A 15,851-nucleotide genomic window follows, 5' to 3' on the forward strand; every position below is an offset into this window, starting at 1 on the left:
AACAAAATAAAAACAGAATTACCTGGAAAAACTCAGCAAGTCTGGCAGCATCGGCGGAGAAGAAATCAGTCAACGTTTCGAGCCCTCATGGCCCTTCAGCAGAACTGGCTTCAGTTCTGCTGAAGGGCCATGAGGGCTCGAAACGTTGACTGATTTCTTCTCCGCCGATGCTGCCAGACTTGCTGAGTTTTTCCAGGTAATTCTGTTTTTATTTTGTTTTGGATTTCCAGCATCCGCAGTAGCTTTTAGCTTTTTGTTTTTATCTTTAGATTAGATTCAGTTACTTTGCTGTAGATTGAAATCACTTTAGTCTGTTTCAAAAAAATCTCTTTGCAAAAGTCCATTTCTTATTTCTAGCCAGTGAATTAAAAATCAATATTTGATGTAAGCACATCTTTGTAACACATTCCTCCACAGAAGGTGGGATCAGTACGGGTAAGTTGGTTGAAAAATTTTAACTGCCCACCCACCTGGTTTCACAAGGTTGAAATTGATCCTTTGGAGTAATCTACTTCTTCATTTCTTCTATCTCAAATTTGACCTCTGGTTCTGCTGATGCATTCTCCAGTATAATAGTGGTGCTAGGACCAGCCACAAAGGGCTGAATTTTCAAAACTTAGTCCATGCAGGAAAGGTAGGACAATTAGTGGGTCAGGAACCCATTGGAACCTCCAGTGGGCTTTGTTGAGGTTCTTTAACCGAGCCATGGTATTAACATCCTGCTTCTGGGTTTCCCAGTCAATCATAGAGGGCAGGCACGCTGACACACCGGATCTGTCAGAGGAAGGATTTCTAATTAAAGAAACCCAGCATGGATTAGGATGGCTGAAATGCACATGGATTTTGAGCCTGCAGAAGAGAGTGCAGAGCATTTGGATGAGGCAGAGATCTGGGGTAAGGATGGCCCTCCAGTGACGGGCACCTTGATAGCCACTGGCAATGCTTGTCCGCAGCTCCACTTGGGAGGAGGTCTTGCTCCAAGAGACTACAGAAGTCAGCAGTGACCAGTCATGAAAACCCAAGCCTCCTGAAACAGTGGTGTTCACACATGTCACATAGAGCTGATCCTGGGCTGCAGAGCCTGCATTGGGGGTCTCACTTCCTTCCAGTTGGATCTTTGTTCCATTCCCTCTGTCCTCTGGGTGGGCATACAGCTGAGAAGTGGGCAGCTGGTGATGGTGCTGGTGTTGTTCCTGCTGCTGCTGGTGCTGTTATTGGTGCTGCTCCTCTTGTTCTCTCTGCTCTCATGCCATGGTGAAGGTGGATCCAGGAAAGTGCAGTTGAAGGTGAATGAAGTGCTAGACAGGTGAAGTGACTGGCAAGAAGTTGGCAATCACCTGTCAAGCAGTGATAGCACTCTCTGAGCAAAGAAGTGCTTTGAACAGCTCCTCAGTTTACTGATGAAAGGCTTCCCAGCCTGCCAGTTTCACCGAAGAAGCCTTGGTGACTCTGGTGAGTTGTTGGCAGCATGGAAAATAGGTCATCTGGCTGTTATAGCCTCAAACCTTGGTTAAAATAGTACTTAATTGCCTATTAGAATATTTAAATGCTTTACCTAATAGCTGCACAGGGGTTCCCCACTTGCCTTCAAACCCGTCCAGGTAAAACCCAGGAGTGACAGGATGATGTTGGCTTCCAACTGGCTGTCACTTATGGGACTCAACCCCCGTACACATCCAAACCCACTTCACCTTGCCTGTAAAAACTCAGCCCACTACTCCACGTCTTCCCGCCACCAATCTCTGAATAATAGAGAAAGACAAAAGGTTTAGGATTCCTTTTCCCAATCATTATCTAACATTCCTGTCAGAAGTGTGCAAGTGTCAGTCAGGTGAGGAGGGCATCAGATATGAATGGGGGTGGTACCATCCTTCCTGTCACTCAATAATTATGTCCAAGCTAATGCACGAAGGCAGAAGGCCATTCACACCCAGAGAATCATATCCTAAGATATGTTACTACGTAATACTATATGTATGGAGAAATGATATTATGGAGGAAAATTAGAAGGAAATATGATCAAAAGAAAAATAAAAAGAAACAGCTGCTAAAACATGAATGTCAGAACAGTGTTAACAGCTGCTTGTACTGACCTGTATCAGAGTCTCTGCCTCATGAAGCAGAAGGAGTTTCTTCTCTGGCCCTTCATTGCCCACCTCCAGTACCAGGGCAAAGTGTTCTATGCACCTGAGACACAGCTTATCTTGCAGCGTAAGAATCACGTCCTACGAATGCATAACACTGTGTAAGTCAGAAGCTGCAAAATTCCAATATAGAGTTCACAAAGGAGAAACAGTCAATATTATTCAATATCAATATATGAGTGTTAAGATGTTGTAGAAGGATATAGGGGAGAGTTTCCAGATGAAGTTTTCTAGTTTGTCTGCTGTAACTTTAGTGGAAGAGTCATGGAATCTCTGAGGAAACCCCATAATATTTATTCCATTGACAACTTTTCATGATTAATTGTATTATTGTAATTTTGAAGAACTGTGGGAATGATTTAAATTACCATTTTTGTGCCGCAGGGAGTCAGATATGGATACTTGAAATTAAGTTTGCATCGTAACTTTCTTCTCCCTTTATCTGTGCTGTTACCTATGAAAACTCATACCTGTGAATTAGTAGTAGGATGGTGCGTGTAAAGTAGAAGATCCTTGTTTTGCACTAGTGTAAATGCTGAAACCTTCTAAACCAGTGGACAGAACAAATTTTCAGTATCATCACAGGCAGTAGTGCTAACATAGGATCAATGGGAACTGAATTTGTGATCTTGTTAGGTTTTAATATTCTATACTATATTTATTTCCTTATTTGAACACTTGCACAACAATGGAAGATCCAAGAGAAATCTACTGCCACAGAAATAATTTATTTGAAGAGACTACATTCCATAAAGAGGTATAATACCTCTGGTGAGGCTGAAACAAAACATGTAAGCAAGCCTATTTAATCTCACTTCTTATTTTCAGACACACAAACCTAGGAAGCTAGCAAAATGTGACAAAGTTTTAAAAAAGCTGATGTTGCAAATTCAGGCCTTCCATAGATACCTCCTTGGGTTTAGCAGCATCCATTGATCCCATAAGTGGTCCAAGCATCATTTTATGGGAATGGACTGACACTACCCTTGTAGTTGTATGATAATGGTAACATTCATGCTCTCTGCACATGTGCTTCTTCAATTTCTCAAAAGGGAAACCAAGCAAGCAATTGGTGAGACAAAGTCAGATGCAAGTCAATAGACAGCTTTATTTCACAGTAAGGTGAATATACAGAGTATATTTAATTTAATTCAATCAGGACAATTTATCTTTGCATAATGATACAAAATACAGAACATGCCACATTTCTCCACATCAGCGGGTTGTGTTACTTGACTTAAATAAATGGCTTCTAACTGTACACCAGCATTTCCAACTTCATGAATTGCACTGAAGGGTCACACAGCTTTCTTTTTAAAAATCTAAATGGCTGTCTATTGCCCAAATTTTCACCCACAAGTCAGGAGAACTCATGCTCCACGAACCCAACCTTTAAAAATGTCTGCCTGAATATCAGATTTTCAGTCCAAGGGGCAGGATTTAAAACAAAATTAAAAATACCTGGAAAAACTCAGCAGGTCTGGCAGCATCTGCGGAGAGGAACACAGTTAATGTTTCGAGTCTGTATGACTCTTCAACAGAACTAAGTAAAAATAGAAAAGAGGTGAAAAAAACCTCACACACTCCCAGTGCCCCATCCATTACCAATCCATGCCACCTCATGCCCTGTACCACTCCATAACCCCTTATACCCTCCATGCCTACCTATGCCCCTCCACCCACCCCCATGGTCCTTTATAGCATCTATGCCAACTGAGTGGGAACTCATGTCAACCCATGCCCCCACCCACCACCCTTTGCCCTTATACCTACCATGCCAACTCACTCAATATCCAGCATGGGAAGACCTCTGGACTCATGCAGAGATGAGATAAAATAACGTTTTATAAAATAAAATTCCAAGTTCTATTGTAGTCTTCACCATATTGAAAAAAAAAAACACCTTTATTCATGAAAAGCCATTTACTACATTTACATTCCTTCACTAAATGAAGCCTTATAACAGCAAAGATTTCAGTCAAGTTCACAATCCCTTATAAGGGTTCATTTACTCTCCAAAGGAGTACCCTGGCTATCCAAATGAATCCACAAAGTTCAGACTAGGGCCGGGATTTTCTGGCTCCGTTGTGGGTGGGACCCGCCGAGGGTGAGGCGGCGCCACAGCCAGAAGCCCATTGACTTGCGGTGGGACCGGAAGTTCGCGGCGGTGGGCGGGTGCGGGAAATCCTGCCAAATCTCGCTATCTTCACACTTCAGGTTTCACACTCCAAGACTACCAAAATCCCAACTGAGTGCAGGCAGTTGATGATTTAAGTAGCCAGCTGCCTCCTTAAAACGCATATGTGCTAAATGCACCCCAACCCCATTACCACTCCTGTGAAAATGGGAATTGCCATATTTAGGCCACTTTTTTCTCCATCTGGGCCTATGTCTCTGCCTTTAAGGTACATCCTTACTTTGTGAAATAATGTTAGATGTATGATAATGAGTTAGCAGCTCGTTTTGCATCTCTCCCCAATTTTTATTTCCATTGAGAGGTGATAATCAGTTCACTATCACCCATTTTATATTATCACAAAAGTCAAAGTTTTATTCCTTAGTGCTTTATCTTCCTTTGTTCATAACTAGAAAGCATCAATGACTTCCAACACCACAGCATGAATTGTTATTCAATTTCCAGGACAGGTTATTAAATTGCTCAATATTTACAATCTATGGAAAACAACATCAAAGTGAAATCTTTAGCATCCTAATTACCTATTGTCGCAGAACCTTTTAACATGCGCATGCACTATGGTTTAAAATACAACATTTAAAGATAACTTTTTCAAAACTTTTGGAGCAAAAAATTATCAGAAGATCCTGAAATATATGATATAAGAATAATTATATGAAAGTGTAGTTTATCTGCAGATATACCCAGCACCAAATAACATAAAGAATGAAAATAAAATACCTGGCAGTGCGGTAGTGTCTAATTTAGAATTTAACAATTATAATTTTGAAATTTCTGAATGTGAGAGTTGAAGGTGGAGGTGGGTGGGTGTAAATGGAGGGGGGAAGTACCTCTCCACAGAAAATGTTTACTTTGACATGTTACTTGGTGTTAATTGGTGCATTTTGTAGAATCTTAGGGGTTAATTTTGGCTCCCAAAAACAAATGGGTTGGGATTGGGTGGGATATAAAAACTCAAACCCAACCCCAACCCACCTCAAAGCTGCCCAGAGGTGGAATGGGGATGGCAGGCAATTCTGTATGCTAGTTAAAAATGATTATGGATTTAAGTTTCCTGTGTTCTTCTCAGTTGCTCTTACCCTCACGGTTGTTCTGCTGTCAAAGGTGAACGATTTCATCTGACCGTTTTCCAGGTACACATTCAGCACGTTGGAGATCAACATCAGAGTTTCCTCTTTCATAGGATCCTAAAAGATATAGAAAGTAGATGAATTTATTCCAATACCCTTCTGTAATATCCTTTATCCAACAAGTAAAATAAGGACCCTGTTGCTATCCTAATGGTTTGTGTTGGCATGTGTCAGAAGGTTGTGGTATTAAGCTTTATTGGATTTCGGATGAAATCTTAAATTGAGGCCCTGCTTCAAGCTGCAGAGCAAGCCTGAGGCCAAACAGTGCAAGAGATCAACAAGTAAAATTGGTGACAGAGAGTCAGCAAGAGTGGAAAGTCAGAGCCCGAACTGAGGTAGATTGGCGGGTAACAAGCTTTCAAAGGTCAGTTTCAAGAAAGAATGACAGAGCCTGAAGGTCAAGAAGAGCAGTCTTGAGGGAGTTCAGGAGCAGAGCAGCAGAAGAGTTAAGGAGAGTTATAGGGAATCATAGCACAGTGGTAATGATGGACTAGTAACTCAGAGATCCAGATTAATGCTCTGGAGACATGAGGTCAAATTTCATCATGGCAACTGTGAAATTTAAATTCAATTAATAAAGCTGAAATAAAATGATAATCTCATTAATAAAACTACCAGATTGTCATCTGGTTCATTATACTTCAGGGGATGAAACCTGCCATCCTTACCCATACAGTCAGGTCTACATGTGACTCCAGGGCCACAGCAATGTGATTAACTCTTAACTGCCCTCTGAAATAGCTTAGCAAGCCACTCATTTTATTCTGCTACAGGAAAGTCAAATAAGAATAAAATCAAATGGACCACCCGGCTTTGACCTAGGTACCAGGAATGACAAAAAAACACCTTCCCCCTGTTGACCCCATAAAGTAACATCTATCAGTAACACTAAGTAACCACTAACATCGGCACATTTGGCACTTGTACCAAAATTAGGAGAGCTGTCCCACAGCCTAGTCAAGCAACAGCCTAACATAATCATATTCACCGAACCATACTTTACAGCCAATATTCCAGACTCCTCTATCAGCATTCCTGTATATGTTCTGTCCCATTGGCCAGACAGACCCACCAGAGGTGGCAGCATAATGGTATATAGTAGGGAGGGAGTGGCCCTGGGAGTTCTCAACACTGATACCAGACCCTACAAAGTTTCATGGTATCAGATCAAACACGGGCAAGCAAACATCCTGCTGATTATCACTTACCGCCCTTCCTCAGCTGATGAAGTAATACTCTTCCATGTTAAACAGCACTTGGAAGAAACAATGAAGGTATCTAGGGCACAGGGCTGGGTGGGGGACTTAAATGTCCATGACAAAGAGTGGCTCAAGATCACTAGGACATACAGTATGCCTCCATGTTAAGTTTCCCCATTTTAAGCCATCCTGCTTTAACAATCAGTAAATAGGGCCCATATTCACATTTAGTGTTGGGAATTTTGTTTTAACATCATTTCGAACTGGTACTGACATAGGATTGTGTGACCTGATTGGTGCAATTTTGAAGCGGGGGTCTCTCCCAGTTGCTGCCCACCTTCTCTCTTGCTGACCCTCCCTCACCGAACCTTCGGTCACTGCTGATCTTCCCACTTGCCAGCACTTCTCGCCGTCCCTCCAGGTTGCTGCTGACCCTCCCTTTCACCGATCCTCCCAGTCACTGTCAACCCTCCCTCATGCTGACCCTTCCGGTCGCTGCCGACCATCTCTCTCGCCGCCTCTCCAGCTTGCGGCTTACCTCTGCAACACTGCAACTCAAAGCTGCTCTTCCTGCCTTTTGCCGCTCATCTCATGGGCCCTCACCGACTGTGAGGGTTTGGGACAGGGAAGCGGCGAACGGGAAGGGCGGCAAGATGTAGGGTCGACAAGTATGGTGATCTCGACTGCAATTCAAAATTGAAGTCAATGGAAATCAGGGGGAAAATTATCCATTGGCTGGAGTCAAACCTAGTGCAAAAGAAGATGGTTGTAGTTTTTGGAGGCCAATCATCTCAGCCAGAGGACATCACAGCAGCGGTTCCTAAGGGCAATGTCTATGTCCAACCATCTTCAGCTCATTCATTAATAACCTTCCCTCCAATATAAAGTCAGATGTGGGGATGTTTGCTGACAATTGCACAGAGTTGAGTGCCATTCACAACTTTACAGATAATGAAGCACTCTGTCAGCATGCCACAAGACCTGGATAACATTCAGGCATCGGCTGACAAATGGAAAATAACATTTGCATCACACAAGTCCAGGAAATGACCATCTTCAACCGGAGAGAATCTAACCATCTCCCCTTGACTCAATGGCATCACCTTTGCTGAATCCCCCACCATCAACATCCTGGGAGTTACCATTGATCAGACCAGCCATATAAATACTGTGGCTACAAGAGCAGGTCAGAGGCAGAGTATTCTGTGATAATTAACTCCCCAAAGTCATCTACAAGCCACCATCTACAAGGCGCATGACAGGAGTGTGCGATGGAGTGCTAGGATAAGTGTAGCTCCAACACTCAAGAAGCTCATTACCATCCAAGACAAAGCAGCCCACTTGATCAGCATCCCATACATTCCCTCACACACAGTGGGAATAGGGTGTACCGTTGACAAGATGCAGTACAGCAACTCGCCAAGATCTTTCAACAGTACCTTCCAAACCTGCAACTTCTTCTACCTAAAAGGGCAAGGGCAAGTAGACACATGGGAACACCACCTGGAAGTTCCCCTCCAAGCCACTCATAATCCTGACTTGGAAATATATCGCCATTCCTTCATTTTTGCTGGGTCAAAATCCTGGAACTCCCTCCCTAGCAGCATTGTGGGTGACGGACTGCAGGTTTTCAAGAAGGCAGCTCACCACTATCCTCTCAAGAGCAATTAGGGATGGGCAATAAATGCTGGCCTAGCCAGTGATGCTCACATTCCAAAAATGATAAAATATAAGTTATGAGTCAATGGGGAAAGGCCTCAATCAAAGAGCCCCAAGGTAAGGGAATGCAAGTGTCATGGAAAGAGGTAAAGGGCGCCTAAACTGGCAACTGCAGAAGGGGAGGAGCCATTGGTGAGTAGCTAGTGAACTAATTTTTCTATGTCAAATCTGGCACAAATCTTAAATTTATTTCTGATAAAATTAGAGAGTAATTTAATAAATAGTAGCATTTGATTTTTTTCCCAGTGTTATAGTTTAGGGGAGCAGTATCTGGACAGCTTGCTCCAGACTTCTGTCACATCTTGTACAGAAGTGCTCATTTAAAATGGGGTTAGTGTGACCAATAGGATGAAGAGTAAGGGGACAGAGGTGAGATAAGGAATGAGGACCTACAGAGACTGATGCTACCAAACAAGTACAATGTGTATGTAACCCGTGAGGTTAAGGATAAAGATTGTCAGATGGACAACCAGATTGTGAAGCATGATACCTTGGAGCAGGAAGATTAAAGGAGAAGAGGGCAATGAACTCAGAGGAGAGAGAACATGATTAATTGAGACAAAGGTAAAATCAAAAATGATCTTACCACCAAATATGAGAAGCCACTAGGTGCAGAGGCTGTGGGAAGAAAGCAGTAGGATAAATTGGCATGATACTTGGATGGGCAGTACAGAATCAGGATTTTAAATGAGAAGTGAGAGGGTGTAACCAGGTGAGATGCTCAAAGGTGCAGAAAGTGCTAGAGGATTATGGGGACAGACCAAGGTGACTTTGGTTATATTCACCAGGTCGTCACTGCGACGATATGCAGGTGGAAAGTGGTGAAGGGTATAGCCAGGCAAGGAGGCTTCAAATAGGGGGAAAGTGTCATCACTTCTCAGCCAGGTTTCTGTCAAGGCCATGTGGTTGTTGTAATCATCCACAATAAGATTGTGGAGTGCAAGTGCTTTGTTCATGAGTGAACAAACATTCTGGAGGAAGATGCGGAGGGGGATAGTGAGCTCTGAATTAATGGCCGAGTCCACAGCATCAGCACTGGGAAGGGAGAATTGGATAGGGAGAAGATTGGCAAGATCAGCCCTAGCAGGTTTGCTGGGCGGGAAGGTCAGTGAGAGAGTAGGATGGAACAGTTGGGGTTGCTGCTTGCGAGAAGGCAGTGAAGAGTGCCTCGATGAGTTCTCTGGAGATTGCTAAGAGAGGCACAGAAGGAAATTGTAGGGTTACCTAAGTGGAAGTCAAACCTGCGATGGTGGAGTAGGAAAGTTGAGGAGTACTGAAGATTTAGGGGTAAGGATTTAGGAACACAAAGTACCCAAGAGAGGAGAAATGAAAAGTGGCACAATAACATGAGAGAGAATTCTAGGAGGGGCAGAGAGAAATGAAGTAAAAGGAGGAGAAAAATAGTAAAATGGAAATTACGTGATGGGTCCAGATCCGGAGTGTCAGCCAAAGTGTGTATGCAAACGGACATGGGAAAGCTTCAGTTACACATGTTGCTTCTGTAGTAATAATTAAGATGCACATATTCTACTGGTGAACAGGAAATAGATAGGAGTTGAAAGACTAGGCAAGAGGTTCTGTTTGGAGAGTACCAGAGCTATGAGCTAAATTAAAGTAAAAGGAGGAGAAAAATAGTAAAATGGAAATTACGTGATGGGTCCAGATCCGGAGTGTCAGCCAAAGTGTGTATGCAAACGGACATGGGAAAGCTTCAGTTACACATGTTGCTTCTGTAGTAATAATTAAGATGCACATATTCTACTGGTGAACAGGAAATAGATAGGAGTTGAAAGACTAGGCAAGAGGTTCTGTTTGGAGAGTTATAACCCTTCAAGGGTTATAATCCCTGGATTATTACTCAAGTCACTTGCAAATGGTGTAGGGACAAACAGATCAGGGGGATGAACCTGAGGCTGAAGGTCTCGAAAAGAGGGATGCCATTTCATTGGACACTGGCACCAATATTGCGATAGCAAGGAACTGTACTGTTGGAATGGGTTGCCTCTGAAAGAGGCTGGGACCAGCGTGTTATTGGAAAGGATAAATAGGGTGGTCACAAGGACTTTAAGCTAGTATATGGGTGGGAACACGGGAGGGAGGGGGAGGGGTAGGTTCCGTGATGAAGGGGGGGAGCTCAGATGGAAAAGGTAGGATATATAATAGTTCAAAATAAACAAAAGGGGCGAGAGTAGAGTAACCATTAGAAATTGTGCTTTAAGCACCACAGGTACAGGAAAAACTAAAAGATGTAAAATAATTAAACCAGAAGCAAGAAAGAAGAAATGTGTAAGTAAAATATTAGAGGAGCAGGACAGGTTATGGTGTGCAGCCCAATATGCATTCTTTATACAAATGCAATGAGTATAAGGAACAAATTGAATGAATTGCTGGTGCAAATACAATTTGGAGGGTGTGACATGGTACCATTACCGAGACATGGGCCTGAATTATGCATTCGTCGGGTGTGTGCGATTGGCGGGCCCGGGAGCGGACTGGAAATTGTCCCTGGCCGCGATTGGCCCCTGACTGCGATTTCATGCTGGCTGCCCAATTAATAGCCAGTCAGAGCGAAACGGGCCTTGAAAAAGGCTCAGCGCTGTCGGTGGGGGCGGGAAGAGGGCGGGCGCCGACGTCACTGCGGATGCAGGGTGAATGCTTCCACTGAGCTCCCTGAAGGCAGACAGATGCCTCAGGAAGCTGCAGACTTCGAAATAATAAAAGAAAGCACAAAAAGGCTGCAAAAAATGTCTATGCAGCGCAATCAAGCACCTGAAGGCAGACCTCATAAAAAAAAGTTCCGAGATACTTATTTTTAATTTAAATCCTAATGGAGATTTCATCCCGCACTTGGATGAGGTTGCATCAAAAGTGTAAAGCCACCTGGCCGATGGTCAGCCCACCAACCATATGGTTGGATGGACCATGAAAAATTCCTTACAATTGGGCCATTAATGAGCTTGATTGCCCGCTTGTCAGCGGGCGCTCTTCTGACTTTTGCGTACGCCTGCCAAGCAAAATATTTCAAGCGATTTTACGCCCTTTTGGGTCAGGCGCGCGCCCACCCACGGGATGTAAAATTCTGGCCATGGCTGCAAGACATGTCAGGGCCGAGAACTAAATATACCAGGTTATAATGTCTACAGGAAAAATAGTGAAAATGGTAGAGGGGAAGGAGTAACCCTAGTGATTAAAGATGAAATCACTTCAAATGATGAGTAAGGATGGAGCAAGAGGTAAGCAGGTAAGGGAGGCTTTATTGGTAGAATTAAGAAATAGAAGAGGATTTAAGACTGTAGTGGAAGCTGTTCACAGCCGGTTGGTATCTGTTGTGAAGTGCTAGATTTTATAATTGCAGAGATTAGACAGGCATGTAGCAAATGTAGAATGGTTTTAATGGGGGATTTTAACTTTCATATAGATTAAGATAAGAAGTCTAAAACATGTTAGAAAGGCAGTGAATTTAAGTATGTCTGGGATAGTTTTCTGCAACAATATTTCCTAAAATCAACAAGGGGCCATATCATTTTAGATCTAGTAATGAGTAAAGATTTAGTTAACAACCTGACAGTGTGTGAACAATCATCTAATAGCAAGCATGCTCAACATAATGTTTGAAAAGGAGAAACATTGAACAGCTACGAAGGTTTCAGATTTAGATAAGGCTGACTTCAATGGGATGAGACTGTCCACAGTAAACTGGGCAAATCTCTTAATGGCAAAACAACAGAAGCAGTGGGAGTAAGAGGCAAGAGCTCTATTTGCAAAAAATTACAACTAAAGAAGTAAATGACTACATAAAACAAAAAGAAAAAGTTTACAAATATGCAAAATATAGTGCAGACCCATAGAGGGAAAGATACAAAGAACAAGAAAGGATGGCAAAATAAATGGTAAATGCTTCAAAAAGCAAATATGAAAAGAAATTTGCAAAGGATATCAAAATCAATACAAAATTTTTTTACAATTATATTAAACAGAGAGTGGGCGATAAAACTGATACTGTCAATGAAAATAGGAAATGGTGGACATGTTGAATAATTACTTTGTGTCAGTATTTACCAAACATTTGGCCATTTATCCAACTATATCCTTATGTGGCTTGGTGTCTAATTTTTTTAACAACAATCCCACGGATGTTTCATTATGTTAAAGGCACTATATAGTTATAGTTGTTATTGTTGTTGTACAGAACATGATCAGCAATGATAAATGGGGGACAGGAAATGCCCAAAATTAATGTAAGCAAACTAACAGTAATTTAGAAAATAATGATATTAAAGAGTGACAAATCTCTCAGAGCAGCTCAATTCCATCTCAGGGTTTTAAAGGAAGCAGGTAAAAACATTGCAGAAATCATAACTATAATCTTCCAAAGTTCTCATGATTTGGAAACTATTGCTTTAGATTGGAAAATTACACATATCATTGCAATACTTAAGGATGGTGACAAAAGGAAACAAGGGAATTATAGCTTAACATTTGTTGTCAGGAAACTGCTTGAGCCTACAATTAAGGATTAGATGACTGAACACCTTGAACAGTTTCAGCTAATTAGAGACAGACAACATGGGTTTGTAAAGGGTAGAGCATCCCTGATCAACCTGATTGAATTTTCTGAAGAGTTGACTAAATTGGTGAACAGCAGAATGTCTATGGATGTTATTTATGTAGCCTTCCATAAGGCATTTTATAAAGTCCTTTACAAAAGACTATTAGCTCAAACTCTTTCAAGTTATCAACAGTCACAGGTTGCAACTCTTTCGAGTACAATCACAGTTCTTGTTTTTTCCAGGAGTGGGACATGAACCCACAACCCTCTGATTCAAAGGCGAGGGTGCTATGAACTGAGCCACAGCTGACACCTCACTATTAGCTCAAGTTGAAGTTCATGGAATTGAAGGCAAATTATTGACCAGATTGGCAAATTGACAGGAGACAGAGTTGGAATAATGAAGAAGTGCTCTAATTGGCAGGATGCAACTAGTGGTGTCCTGTGTTGGGGCCTCAATTATTCACTGTATTTATTGACAATCTAGATAATGCGATAAATAGCCACATATCCAAATTTGCTAATGACAGAATGATAGGCAGTGTTGTATGCAGTGTTTACAGAAGGATAAAATTACAAAGAGATATTGATAAAGTGAATGGGTAAAGCTGTTGTGAATGGATTTCAATGTAGGCAAATGTGAGGTCATCCAATTTGCACCTATGAAGGATAGATCTGTGTACTTTCTAAATGGTGAAAAACTAGAAAAAGTGGAGGCCCAAAGAATAAAATCAAAATACTGCAGATTCTGGAAGTCTGAAATAAAAACAGGAAGTGCTGGAAAAACTCTGCAGGTCTGGCAGCATCGGTGGAGAGAGAAACAGTTAATGTTTCAAGTCAAGAACGAGAAGAATCATATTCAACTCGAAATGTTAACTCTTTCTCTCTCCACATATGCTGCTAGACCTGATGAATTTTTTTCACCACTTTCTGTTTTTATTTAAGAGGTCCAAAGAGACTTGGCAGTCCAGGTACACAGATCATTAAAATGTCATGAAGAGGTACTGGAAAAAATGAAAGAGGCCAATAGAATGGTGGCTTTTATATTTAGAGGACCAGGTTACAAGAGGTAGGCATCATGCTTTAGCTATGCAAAGCTCTAGTTAGACTACAGAGTACTGGACAGCACTCCTTGGGAAGAATACATTGGCCTTGTATGGCGTGCAGTGTAGATTTACCAAGGAGTCTGACTCCACCACTTCCTGAGGAAGAGAGTTCCGAAGACTCACAATTCTCTGAGAGAAAAAATTTCCTCATCTCTGTCCTAAATGGGCAACCCCTTATTTCGAAACAGTTACCCTGAGTTCTAGATACTTCCACAAAAGGAAACATCCTTTTCACATCCACCCTGTCAAGTCCCCTCAGGATCTTATATGTTTCAATCAAGTTACCTCTTACTCTTCTAAACTCCAGCGTATACAAGTCTAGCCTGTCCAGCCTTTCCTCATAAGACCATAAGCCTATTCCAATTCCAGGTATTAATCTAGTAAACCTTCTTTGAACTGCTTCTAATGTATTTCCATCTTTCCTTAAATAAGGAGTCCAGTACTATGCACAGTACTCCAGATGTGGTTTCACCAATGTCCTGTATAACTGAAGCATAACTCTTGTATTGAAATATTGCAATAAACAATAACATTCTATTAGCTTTGCTAATTACTTGCTGTACGTGCATACTAACTATATGCAATTCATACACTAGGACACCCAGATCCCTCTGCATCTCAGAACTCTGAAATCTCTCACTATTTAGATAGTATACCTCATTTCTATTCATTCCGCCAAAATGGACAACCTCACATTGTTGTGTTATGGTGCCACTGCTGAGCACCATGTTGAGCTATGGGTTCATTTGATGTCTCAATGATGAGATCTTGAGACTTGTATGTTTAAATATGAACCATTTATTGTTAATCTTTAATGTACAGATCCCATTTAATGGCATGCATGGTGCTTCAACCAACTGTCACCAACTTCTACCAACTGTCACCAACTATTTTTAGAATGTTCTCTCTGAGTCTAATACCACGTGACTCCATACATCAAACAGTCCTATGGCTCAGCATATCTATAGAGAAGCTGGAAGACAGCTGCAAGTAAAAAAATCCTGTAAAAAAAAAAAGACATCGCCTGGCAGAGTCAAGAGAGAATCCTGCAAGGCACAGTTAAAAAAAAAAAGAAAAGGCCTGCAGAGTTTCAGAGACAGGGAAGCCCTTTCAGTCGGGAAAAGTAAAGTTTTTTCAGTAGAGAAGAAGAAAAGAATTGCTGCTGTTTTCAAGAGTTTAAAACAAACAACACAGTAAAAAGAAAGAAAACAAAACCTGCAGAGTTGACAGCTCTTGGCTTTCAAAAAAAAAAGTAGGCACCTGCCAAAACTCTTGGAGTGCGGGATGTTCAAAAAAGAAGGACCTGTAGAGCCAAAAGAGGGGTGAGAAAGAATCACCCAGAAAATAAATCGCTGCAGTGGCTGTCCTTTTGAAAAAGGGGAAAGTTCTACAAAATTAAAAGTAAAAAAAAAACAAAGTGGCCAATCGCCAGTGGGCCTGCCGAAACCCAGATAGTGCTGGAGACTCAACAAAAAAAAATTGACAGCTGCAGAGACAGCCTGAGTGAAAAAAACAGCTACTACACAGACTGCCTTAAAGGGGAAACAACATTTAAAAGAAAACACAAATGGCCATAAACAACAAATTAGAATAGCTAGACACATTTTTGCTATGGAAAAGGCTAAACCAGGCCAAAGAATGGGAGTCTTGGAGAAGACAATTTTTAGTTTACAGGACAATTATTGCATTAAATAAGGAATCAGAAGAAGTACAAATTGATAAGTTTTTATTTGTCTTTGGTTCATTTGTAGGTGAAGAACTCCACATCCAACATATAGATTAATACTCAACAAAATTTGGTGGGATA

At 41.6% G+C, this 15,851-nt stretch overlaps 1 protein-coding gene and 1 long non-coding RNA gene across 2 annotated transcripts in view; one reads left to right on the forward strand and one right to left on the reverse strand.

The window, feature by feature from the left end:
• Nucleotides 1–15,851, forward strand: part of LOC144683710 (uncharacterized) — a 272,653-nt gene that overhangs the window by 122,955 nt on the left and 133,847 nt on the right. The gene's annotated exons all lie outside the window — the stretch shown is intronic.
• frmpd3 (FERM and PDZ domain containing 3) overlaps nucleotides 1–15,851 on the reverse strand; it is a 235,935-nt gene that overhangs the window by 106,207 nt on the left and 113,877 nt on the right. Inside the window, exons 5-6 of the mRNA XM_078547754.1 lie at nucleotides 5,421–5,528; nucleotides 2,094–2,225 (exon numbers count right to left, since the gene is read on the reverse strand). Coding sequence (XP_078403880.1) covers nucleotides 2,094–2,225; nucleotides 5,421–5,528 — 240 coding nt within the window. The remainder of the gene's footprint in view (nucleotides 1–2,093; nucleotides 2,226–5,420; nucleotides 5,529–15,851) is intronic.

This window comes from Cetorhinus maximus, chromosome 8 (assembly GCF_964194155.1).
Source record: "Cetorhinus maximus chromosome 8, sCetMax3.hap1.1, whole genome shotgun sequence".
NCBI lineage: Eukaryota > Metazoa > Chordata > Chondrichthyes > Lamniformes > Cetorhinidae > Cetorhinus > Cetorhinus maximus.